Source organism: Equus quagga, chromosome 19 (assembly GCF_021613505.1).
Source record: "Equus quagga isolate Etosha38 chromosome 19, UCLA_HA_Equagga_1.0, whole genome shotgun sequence".
In the NCBI taxonomy this organism is placed as follows: Eukaryota; Metazoa; Chordata; class Mammalia; order Perissodactyla; family Equidae; genus Equus; species Equus quagga.
In genome coordinates this window covers 5351529-5363322 of record NC_060285.1, presented here as the reverse complement: position 1 = coordinate 5363322, position 11794 = coordinate 5351529, and the positions used below count along the sequence as shown (strand labels likewise).

The 11794-nt window shown below is 57.8% G+C and overlaps 1 protein-coding gene across 1 annotated transcript in view; it reads right to left on the bottom strand.

Moving 5' to 3' along the window:
• Positions 1–529: 529 nt before the first annotated feature.
• The window catches only part of PHF21B (PHD finger protein 21B), a 101795-nt gene continuing 90530 nt past the window's right edge, over positions 530–11794 (bottom strand). Inside the window, exons 6-13 of the mRNA XM_046646033.1 lie at positions 10136–10187; positions 9886–9962; positions 8201–8255; positions 6296–6318; positions 5087–5245; positions 3460–3535; positions 3022–3125; positions 530–1797 (exon numbers count right to left, since the gene is read on the bottom strand). Coding sequence (XP_046501989.1) covers positions 1579–1797; positions 3022–3125; positions 3460–3535; positions 5087–5245; positions 6296–6318; positions 8201–8255; positions 9886–9962; positions 10136–10187 — 765 coding nt within the window. The 3' untranslated portion in view covers positions 530–1578. The remainder of the gene's footprint in view (positions 1798–3021; positions 3126–3459; positions 3536–5086; positions 5246–6295; positions 6319–8200; positions 8256–9885; positions 9963–10135; positions 10188–11794) is intronic.

Below are 11794 nucleotides of genomic sequence, written 5' to 3'. Positions count from 1 at the left end.
CCCAGTGTTAAGTGTATTAAAATAGATCTGTATTGTACAGCACAGTTTCTCCCGGAGTCGTGAAAATGACAGGAGGGACCGTGGCAGTCTCGGGGATTCTGGCCAGCCTCCTCGCTCTGCACCTGTCTGCGTGCGTGTGCGCGTGCGTGTCTGGGGCCGCGTGCGCACACGTACAAGTGTATTCAATGCAATTCGGCACCATGTGATATGCTGGGGGTGGGAGCCCCGCGGCTCCCGGATCTCAGCCAGTTGTGCTAAGTCCCTGGGGACTGGAGAAGCCGGGGGTGTGACGCGCAGACGTAGCTCACCCCGAGACGAAGGGGCCCTTTAAGACAGCGTGCAACCCTCAGCTCTCACCCGCTCAAGGACACGGCAAAGAGAGGGTCTCTCGGGTCTCAGGTCTCCGAAGGCCAGACCCTCCTGAGGCCACCACCGTCTCTTCCCCCCCCCCCCCCCCCCCCCCCCTTCTAATAAAACCGCTCTGGGTCCCTCCAGCGTGGCGCCCCCCCCCACCCAGGGGTTTCCCCTTCGTCCCCTGCAGCAGAGACTCCTGTCAGCAGAAAAAGAAGTCGGCAAGGGTCCCCCTTCACATTAAATATCTCACAATAAAAACGCCATACAAAAATGGAAAGTTATTTTTTGGCATAGTGTCTGTTCTGGCAAGAAAAGAGGCATGGAATACTTTATCGGCTCTTCGAAAGGAGAAAAGAAAAGGCTTCAGTCGTCGTAAGTTGAACGATTCAACCCAAAATAGAAAACCTGCCAGGTGCCCCTCCCCGCCGCCTGGCTGCAGCTCCGTCTTGCCCGAAAAGTCCATGAGAAAAATACATCGATAGCAAAGTGAGTCCAAGAGATCCGAGGGAGGGAGGAGGCGCCGGCGGCGAGGGCGCTCCGAAGACGTCGTGGCGGGCAAGCAGGTGAGCACGGCGGTGTCCCCTCGGGACGCATGTCCACAGGGGTTCTTTCAAGTCAAACAGCTGTGAATCTGAACGCTAATAATACTGACAGACAGGGGCCCGGATTCTGGAAGGCGCCGGGGGTGCCGGGCCCGGGGTGGACCCCTGCGAGGGAGGGGCTTGGAGTCCTAGCTAGATTTGCTACCCACGTCTGTCCCACCTACCCTACTACTCAGCTATGTCTGCGTGTCCTCGGCTCCCGCCCGCAGGACCCCGGGAGGTGCTGCCCTCAGCGGGGGCTGGGGCTGCACAGCCTCCGGGCCCCTCCACAGCCTCCACCTCCCTCCCTCCCACCGGCCTGGGGGCAGCACGAGGCCACGGGGACAGCTGGGCCCAGGAGCGGAGGCCTGGGCAGTCCCACCACGGTGGGGGCTACTGTGTGCGTCACCTGGCTTCTGGGTGTCCCGACTAAGGGTGAAGGACGTAGGACTCCATCCCCACCGGGTCCCGGCTCCAGGACGGTCACCCAGCTCCTTCTCCCTTCTTTCCTCTGTCTCCCTCTGTCTGGTTTGACTTTTGTCTGAAATTCAGAGTGTTTATGAATTAAGGCTGACAGAACCCTCAGGTCTCGTGAGCAGGGTCCCAGTAACTTTCCGTGGGTGTGAAGACGGGTCCCTCGGGGTCAGTTGTGCCCCTGAGGGTGCTGGAGGGCAGAGTGCATGGCAGCTGCTGAGGGCTTGGTCCAGGGCCCCGCCAGCAGCGGGGCGGGGCTGGTGGTCGTCATGGTGACCTGGAGCATCTGCTCGCCCTGTATCCGTCTCAGGAGGGACCGCAGGCGGTCCAAGGAGGACTGGGTGCCCCTCTGCCGGGCCAGCAGGCTCGTCTTAAGCTCCAGGCATTTCTGTTCAGGGAAGAGGGGTCAGAGGGAAGGCTCCAAGTTCAACCGTGCAGGCGTCCTGGGGCAGACACCCCCTCCGCCCCCTCTCCCAAGGCCCCTCCCTTCCACCGCAGAGGCTCACAAGACACCAGGGAGAGGGTCTCACAAAAACCAGGTGGCAGCAAGAAATGGCAGCCAGCCCCACAGGAGAAGTTTGTTTTAGAATTGATGGTTAGAAATGATGTGCTCGTGAGCTTGGGAACACGCTCCCTCGTGGTGGTGACGTCACCTAGTGAGCACACCTCTCTCTCCTGCTGGGGGAAGCGCAGGGCCCATTCTGGCTCAACCACAGCAGCTGCGGAAGACCTTCAGACGGCCGGGCAGCCTTCTGCTGTCTCCCTGCCTGCTGTCCTCCTGGCTTTCGCCAGCGTCCGTATATATCACGGCGATGCAGTGATCCAGTCAGGACTGAGGCCTCGAGTCAGTTGAAGTTATTTGCTGCTCGGGCAAGTAACTCAAGCTTCCTGAAACTGTATCCAAAACTCTAACATAGGAATAACCACAGAGCCTCTTCCTGCGGTTATTGAGAGAATGAAATGAGATACTGCACTCAAAGAGTTTACCAGGGTCTGCCACTGCTGTTACCATCATTCTCACCATCGCCACCGTCACCATGGTCATCATCACCATCTCCATCATCACCACCACAACCACCATCTCCATCATCACCATCATCACCACCACCACCATCATCACCACCACCACCACCATCCCTGTCACCATCATTATCGTCATCACCACCACCACCACCATTGCTGTCACCATTATCACCATCATCACCACCACCACCATCACCATCATCACCACCACCACCACCATCACCATTGCTATCACCACCACCACCATCACCATCATCACCGTCATCACCGCCACCACCATCACCATTGTCTTGTTTATCACCACCCTACAGAGGAGGAACCATTATGTTCACTTCGCACCAGAGGAAACTGAGGTTCCGAGACAGTCAGGGCCTTGCCACAGTCGCAGGGATGGAGAGGAGCAGAGCCGGATGCTCAACGGCTTGAAACTATTTGTCAAAGGAGTCACAGAGCTGCAATCTCCACCTCTGGACTCGCTGGGTGATGCTGGCCTCTGTCCTCTCCTGGGGCCTCGGTAACAGACAGTGAGGCTGTGGATTTACATCTTGTGGCTCTAAGGGCAGCACCCTGTCCCCCTCCGCCCACGTACCTTCACCGCCGAGGCCAGGCGCCGGTCCCGCTCCTCCAGCTGCTGGTGCTCGCTCTGCAGCTCACTGCCTCTCTGCAGCAGCTTCTGCTTCTCCTCTTCTTTGACTGGGGAAGAGAAGGCCAGGCCCCCAGGAAGGGCAGCTGAGCAGGGCTGGGTCAGGGGCGAGCAGGAGAGGCGGAAAGAATCCGAGGTCTATGCCTACAGGCCATTCTGGCCGTGTCCTCCTGCAGGACAGTGGCCATGGCTGGATGCAGAAGGACTGGAAATGCCACCCCCAAACAGGAACTGCCCTGCACACGGGACCACTCCTAGGGCCCCTGTTTTCAGTGCTCTGCCCTGGAACAGCCTCCGATGGGCGCTGAGTGAATCCAGAGGCCTGGGGGCAGGGTTGGAGAGAGGAGAGTAGGTGCCCTTTCCCACCCCCCAGGGATGTCTTACCTGTTTTGTGGGTGACGTAGGAGTGCACAATGGCCAGCATCCCGGTCCAGGGCACACCTTCATCTTTCTTTAAGGCCTGGAGAGCAGATGGGGAAATGAGCAACTGCACAGGCCGGGCCCCGCCATGCCCTGGCCGTGTCATGCTGGGAAGGCAGGCCCCTCGGTGCAGGTGGCTCAGCTGTGACCCGGGCCCAGGGCCACACCTGCCTCATGGTCTGGCTCTTAGCGGCTGCTCAGTAAGGACAGCAGCTCCGTGAGAGCAGGAACGTGCTGGTGGCCCGGGCCCCTAACAGCGCCTGCCAGGGAGCAGCTCACATTCTTCCTGAATGAATGAACTATCACTGTCTTCTTCCCAGCCCTGGCAAGGCAGGGACAAATCGGGGACCCAGGGAGGCCCCGCCATCATGCTGAAGTTGGGGAACAGAATCTTGTCCCTCTCCACATTCCCTCAAAGAGCTGTGACCCCAGGCAGTCACAGTGCAGGGGCTGGCGGCCCCCACCGGGCACAGCCCCACAGCAGCACGTGCCCACCGTACCCCCCCCTTCTTAGAGCCCCACAAAGCCAGGATGACAGGAGCTCACGAGAAGTAGTGTTTTTTGAAATAAAGAGGGTTCCCCTATGATTTTATAAGTAATACCTTCTGTAGAAAAGCATACTTTAAAAAACCCACCACTGCTTCCCACCCGCCAGCCACACACATCAGCACCTGGAAGAATCTTCTCCCAGGTTTTTCAGTCTGCACACAGTTTTTCTCAGAGAGCTGGTGAGCAAACTGTGCAGCAGCTGTGAGATCCGTTTGTTCTGCTGACGAAGTTTCGCCCTGAACTGACATCTGTGCCAGTCCTCCTCTATTTTGTATGTGGGACACCACAGCATGGCCACTGCCAAGTGGTGTAGGTCTGCACCCGGGAACTGAACCCGGGCCACCAAAGTGGAGTAGGCTGAACTTAATAACCACTAGCCCACGGGGCCAGCCCAAGATCTGTTTTTTATTTTTATTTTAAAATTTTTTTTTGAGGAACCTTAGCCCTGAGCTAACTATTGCCAAACCTCCTCTCTTTGCTGAGGAAGACTGGCCCTGAGCTAACATCCGTGCCCATCTTCCTCTGCTTTATACGTGGGACGCCTACCACAGCATGGCTTTGCCAAGCAGTGCCATGTCCACACTCAGGATCTGAACCGGCGAACCCCGGGCCACCGAGAAGCGGAACGTGAGCACTTAACCGCTGCGCCACCGGGCCGGCCCCTGGCACTCTTTTTGCAGTTTGCCTTGCTGGTCCAGCTCTGCCTGGAGTCTGGGACTGGAGTCAGAGGTGAAGCCACTAAGTCAGACACGGGCAGAGGGACCTCTGCTCAGTCCACACCAGTGGTCCTCAACCAGCGATGCCTGAGATGGCCGTGATGGGGGTGCTGTTGGCATCTAGTGGGTAGAATCCTGCAGTGCACAGGGCAGCCCCCACAACGCATTATCCTGCCCCAAACGCCGACCATGCCGAGGCTGAGAAAGCCTGTTCCACGCCAGCCCCTCTGCCCTCCCATCTCTGCAGCCCAGGTTTGAGTAGCCTCAATGTGCCATGGGAGGGGGCAGGGGGTGCCAGCGCTAGCAGGCGACACAGCCTCCCATACCTTCTGCTGGCACTTGGGGCACACCCACACGCCCTTGGGCGCCGTCCTGAGGGGCGGGTCCAGGCAGCTGAGGTGGTAGGCCCCTGGGCAGGTGCCACAGGCCTGCAGGTTGGCCCCTCGCTTGCAGGCGGCACAGTGCTCATCGTGGGTGATCTCGTTCTGAAAGAGAAGGGTGGGCAGGCGGCAGGTCAGCCAGGTGGAAGCAGGCAGCTGCCACCTGACCTGCTTGTGACCCAGCTTCCGCCAGTGTTTCTCAACAGCTCTGAGAGGGAGGGAGAGCCCCAGAGGGCAGCCATGTGGGGACAGGCCTGGAAACCAGGAGGAAGAGCAGCATCCGGGTTTCCTGCCTTGAAGCCAAGGCCCCTCCAGGACTGTGGGCACTGGGGGTGAGGGACTCGAGCTTGAGGAGTCTCCTGTCCCCAAACCCGTGCTGGGTGGGCCTAGGGCGGCTGTGGACAAACAGGGCCAGTCCCACCAGCACGGATCTGTGACCCTGCAGGTTATCGTGGCAAACAACGCTGTGTAACCAGAGTCTATGCCTGTCACCTCTTGCTTCCTAGCGCCTTGACCCTTAGCCAGACACGCGGGGACTGGAAAATTCTGTTAGAATTAGATCCGAAACTTAGTAAAGAAAAACGTTGAATAAACTCTGAGGCCATGCCCGCAAATGAGGTCATTTCCCAGCCAATGTTCTGGGAAGCGGGCATGTGGTGTGTGCACGGGGGGCTGGGGTCTCACAGGGTCACAGAAATGTGGAGTGAAACCCTGGGGATTCCCAAAGCCAGCCCCTCATGAGGTGGGCAACAAGGACCAGAGAGAGCCAACTCTGTCCAGGACCACACAGTGGGGCTGGGCAGAGGCAAGCACAGCCTGGCTGGCATCCAGCATCAGCTGCTTCTCCTTGGGCCTTCGTGGCTCCCAGGGTCCCTCCGTCCTCAGCACTGTGCAGGGAGAGCGCCTGCTCGACCTGTGGGCTGAGCCCGGCATCAGGGACCGACTTTGCAGAGCAGGTGGGAAAGGGGACCGGGTGTTGTGCAAAGCTCTCAACACCGAGGACCCCTGCTCAGAGCCTCAGCTTCAACTCTTTCCTCTGCCCCGCTCCAGGGCAGCAGGACACAGGGCCCTCCCTCCTTGCCAGGAGCAACCCCACCTGGACTGTAGGGAAAGCATGCCCCACCCACCCAAGTGTGAAGATGAGGGGACACGTACCTTCCAGCAGGGGTCCTCATTGGCTGGCACAGGGAAGAAGGGCGGAGAATATGTTAGTGGGCATGGGAGGGACACCAATCCAGACTGGAGTCCACAAGGCCCAGGGTGGCTGAGGTTCTCACCCGGGGCATGATGGGAGTATCACAGGCCCCGTGACACGTGGGCTCTTACCCATGGCATGATGGGAATATCACAGGCCCCCTGACATGTGGGTTCTCACCCAGGGCATGATGGGAATATCATGGGCCCCGTGACATGCGGGTTCTCACCCGGGGCATGATGGGAGTAAGGGTCTCTGCCCTGGTCACAGCCAGGAGCCACTATGGGACAGGCTCACCATAGCTGCTGAGCTCTGAGGAACACGCTGCAGTGAGCCCTGGGTAGTGGAGGGAACCATCGCTCCAGGGACCCCTCAGAGGCACTTATTTTCAGCTCTTTTTTGGCCGTAACCCACTCTCATTCTACCAAGTGATGCCAAACCACACATTTTAATGATCACAAAAAATGGCTGTCCTTTTAGTTTCTGGGTCAGACCTGTCTGCAAATAATACCATCCAGCTGCAAGAACAGCTCCTGTGTGTACACAGCACTCGACAGTTTACAAAGTGCTGTCACGTTCGCTTGTCATGTCACTGTCCCAGGGCTGAGGGACAGGTACTGTTATGAGCCCATCTTACAGGTCAGTAAACCAAGGCCCAGGGAGGTGATGTGACATGTTGAAAGCCACACAGAGTCTCAAGAAGCAGGCAGTCATCCCGCCCCAGGACTACAGTCATGCGTCACTCAACAAGGACACGTTCTGAGAACTGCATCGTTAGGCGATTTTGTCGTTGTGCGAACATCATCGAGTGCACTTACACAAACCTGGATGGTACAGCCTGCTCCACACCTAGGCTCTATGGAACTAATCTCACGGGACCACCATCATATATGTGATCCCTCGTTGACCAAAATGTCATTATGCGACATGTGACAGTATTCATTTTTTTCTGACTGAAAACAAAAAGTGACTTCCTGGCTGTATTTGAGGATGTGGGTTTCTTGGCTCCCCTGAGGTCCTGCGATGGCGCGAGGCTGGCAGAAGAGGGAGGGGTCCATGCAGCCTTGGGTGGAGGCCTTGGGCCAGGCCCAGCCTGCTAGAGCTGGGGGTCCCAGTGCCCTGGCTACACAGCAAGTCAGAGGCAGAGCTGGGCGGAGAACCCAGGGAAGGCACAGGAGGGCGTGCGAGACGAGGACTGAGAGCCACCAGCCCAGCCGGGAGGTAGCTGGTGCCTGTGTGCGGGCGGAGAGAGGTTCTTTCCAGGGCCGTGTGGTAGCAGGTGGCGCCTGGGCTGGGCCACAGGGCAGAGGCCACCACGCCAGGCACGCCCAGGCCCTGGGCAGCAGAGGCTGCACATGGAGGTGGTGGGATAGGGAGGCCGGGGGAGGCTCCTCCCTGGCCCGTCATCCACACTCCCACCCAGGCCAGCCCTGTGGTCAACGGGTCCCGCCACAGTGGCCTCTGAGCCCACGTGGCCTGGTTCTCTGCTCAGGATCACACCGGGGTGGGACAGAGGGGCAGCCCGGAACCCTGGGTCTGGGCCTCATGTGTGACCCTGGCCCACACCTGCTCAGAGACTCAGTTTCTGCACCTGTCGCATGGGAGCAAGTGCACCGGCCCTCCTCCCCAAAGGAGCCACAGGACGAAGGAGGCCAAGGCGAGGGGGCCTGGTGAGCCACAGTGTGCTGCCCGCCAGAAAGCAGCTGTGTCGCTGTTGCAGACGGGCAGGCTGGGCCCTCAGGCCTGCTGCCACCGGAGGAGGGGGGCTTGGCCAAGCCCAGCCCTGGCCCTGCCAGGAGCGGACGGCCAGCAAAGCCAGCTTGGCCCCTGGCTCCAGGGAGACACACGGCCCCATCGGCACTCACCTCTGGCTGTGAGGACCAGGGGTGTGTTGAGATAGTTGGACGCCAGCCGCTTCCTCTGCAGGGACAGAAAAGGAAACCAAACATGCGGTTATGTGGAGCCCTGCTTGGCGCCACTGCCCTGCCCAGGACTCACCCGGGACAGGCTCCCCACTCCAGCTGGACACCCTGGCCAGAGGCAGAAACGGGGGCAGACAGAGGGGACGCAGGGCAGGGGGGAGGCAGGTCAGCGGGGTCAAAATCAGCTGACACTGTGCCCTGCAGGAGGCCGTGGAGTCCATCCCTGCTCCCCTGGGGACATCAGTCTCATGCAGGAAGGACGTGTCAGAGATCCCAAACTGGAGCAAATAAGTAACCAAGCTGACATCGGGGTCTCCACCTGTCTGCCTCCTGCATCTTCGTTCTCAGCTGGTTCTGGAGTCAGGTGGGGAAATGAGGGCTGTGGTAGACTGGCTCCCTAACCCCGCCTCTTGGCATGTGGCCTGGGGACCCAAGCCATGAAGAGTGGCCCTTGGTGCCCAAATCATCACGTGTAGATGGAAGTTTCTGGAACATTCCAGAAGGGAGGCTCTAACAACCGCAGGCCATACTGGTCCAGACCCTGATGCTTTGTGGTGGCTTTGTCTGTGGCAGAAGACAGTTCTAGAGTTGGACGGCAGGCTTTGTGCCCCACTCTTTCCCTGTGGCCGGGCTGTGGGGAGGGACCCGTGGAAGGGCCACTCTTGAGGCTACTTATGTGTCCAGGGCTCAAAGGTCACAAGGCTTTGAACTGGCTCTTGATTTACCAATCAGGTCTTCGGCCACAGACTTCGGAGACGAGGAGACTTCTGCCCACGAGGAGTGGACGGTGTCATCAATGAGCACAGGGAACAGGCCCCCACTGCAGAGAAGATGCCAGGCCCTCGGGTGGAGGTTTGAGAAACAACTGGCAACATTCTCACAAAAGGCGGCCAGTCCTTGGGGCACCCCGTCTCAGGGACAGGGCTTGGTCAGAAAGCCGAGGAGGAAGTAAAGGGTATAAGAACACAGATGTGGGGCGTGTTCCCCGAGCAGGAGCGGGGGAGGGCAGGGGGCTGTGGACCTGGCCCAGGTGGGCTCTCCTAACAGGGTGGTCGCAGGGCTGGAACGACCACCGCTCCGTGGGAGCCCTCCCTCCCAGCCGAGTTCCAGTTCAGAGACCTGGATTCGGGACGACCGGCCCAGATGGACCAATACTCTGGGGAGGGCGACGGCGTTTTCTCGACCCTCCTCCGGGCTCAGCAGAGCCCTGTGGGCCTGCGGCAGCGCCAGCTCAGGTCTGGAACGTGCCAGGCAGTGGCCTCTGGGAACATCGCTCTACTTTGGAAAGCTGCCCCAAGCTTTGGACTTCGGGGCCCTAAGGAAACTGCCTCCCTGCTAGGGGGCACTTCCAGGGTGTCGCTCCCCACGGCCTGCGACCGGACGACATGCCTGAGCATCAGGCCACCAAGAACCTGGAAGCCTGCCGCGCCCTGCGTCCCCACCACTCTCCCCACGGAGGTTACTCAGGGAACACCCCCGACACCGTCACTGCCCACATCTGATGGTCTCAGTGACTCTGATCTCAGGAGGTGAAGGAAGACATTCTTTATTGTCATGCCCCGAACCGCAACCCCAGGGGACAGGGAAGGAGCCCACCCTTGGTCCCGGTGCACCACGGCGGGCCTCACCTCTGTCTCCAGGAGGCCGCTGTAGGCGGGCTTGGCTGTGCTCCTCCTCTTGCGCTCCTGGCGCTTGCTCTGGATTTCTGGAAGGGCACAAATGCAGCAGTCACCCATCTGCCTGCCTCAGGAAGCCCGCACTCCTCTGCCAGCCCTGGGCACCACTGTCCCCAACAGCCCAGATATTCCGCATCACGCCTGGCCCCCACCCCATCTTATGGGCCAGGCCCGGCCCAGCCTGCCGTGGGGCAAACCTTACCTTCCAAGTGTTCCGTTGTCACCAGGCCCAGCGCTACCATGAAGGCGATTTTCTGCAGGAAGGAAACAGAGGAGCATGAACGGCCTTCACTCATTCAACAAACGTTTGCTAAGCACCTGCTTATGGGGCTGGCTAGTCTATTCTGGATTTCCTCAGTTTGTGCCTACTGTCCTTTCTCTGTCCCAGGTCCCCATCCAGGAGCCCATGGTACATTTGGTCGTCATGTCCCCTTAGCTCCTCTGGGCAGGGACAGTTTCTCAGACCCCCTTGTTTCAATGACCTTAACCGTTTCCAGGAGGACCGAGCAGGTGTCTTGTAGGAAGCCCCTCAGCTGGGATCTGTCTGCTGTTTCTCTCATGACTAGACTGGGACCATGGGTCTGGGAGGAGGACCACCGAGGGGAGGAGCCCTTCTCGTCCCATCCCAGCAGGGCAGGCGCTGTCACCAGGACGGATCCCTGTGGTGTTGACCTTGGTCACCTGGCTGAGGGGTGGTTGTCAGGCTTCTCACTGTAACTCTGCCCCGTCCATCCTGTCCTCTTCGCAGGTCACTAGGCACAGCCCACCCTCAGGGAGTGGGAGTTATGCTCCACTGGCACTTTTTCAGTCATGTGGACTAAAAAGATTTGTATGAGTAGAATTTATCAATATTTTCTTTCACAGTGTTTGCAGTGTTGAATCTTAGCAAGAGACGCTGAGGTTGTGAAGCAAGTTGCTTATGTTTTATTTTAGTACCTATGGTTTCACTTTTACATTTAGATTTCTGATCCATTTGGAACTCATCCTGGAGTGTACGGTGGGAAGTCTGGGTTCATTTTATTCCATATGGCTACTCATTTGTTCCAATGCCATTTATTGAAAATTCCATCTTTCCGCTTTTCACTGATGTAAGGAGCCACTTCAACCATACATTCAATTATCATACACACATTTGGGTCTATTTCCGGCCCTTCTACTCTCCTTCTATTCACGAGCTGCAGCCACAGTTACCGAGGCTTCACGGGAACCCACTAGGATCGGAATGCCCTCTGCTTTTCCGCTCAGAGTTTCCTTGGCTCTTCCCGTTATGTTTTCATGTGAAATTCGCCAACCATCTCAGGCTGTTCTGAGAATGGGGGGATCAGTCGGAATATTTCCCGGGATGTTAAAATTATAAATTAACTTAGAGCATAATGACAACTTCATAATACAGCATTACATTTTCCTTCCCAAGCCATGTGTGCCTCTCTGTTCTTGTATTCAGGGGTTTTAAACTTTTCCTCAGTGGGTCCCGAATATTTTCATGATGTTTATTGCTAGGCATTTCATCTTTCTGTTGCTGTTGTAAAGCGGGTTGCCTATTAAGCATCTAACAGGGTGATATGTGTTCCTACAAAGACCATTGATGTTTTACATAACTCTTACACCCCACTGCCATCCCGAATTCTCTTATCGTCTGAAGCAGTTTTTCCATCGGTTCCCTTGGGTTTTCATCACTTCTCTTGGGTTCCCCACATCATCTCAAATAGTGACCGTTCACTCCTCCTTTCCAATTTTTACTTCTATGCTGTTTCTCAATTTCTCAGCTTTAAATGGTATTCTTTGATTCACTGAAACCCAAGGAGACAGACGGGACAATGTGAGACCTCATCTCCCTCCGTCCCCCCGGCCTCTTTCCCTC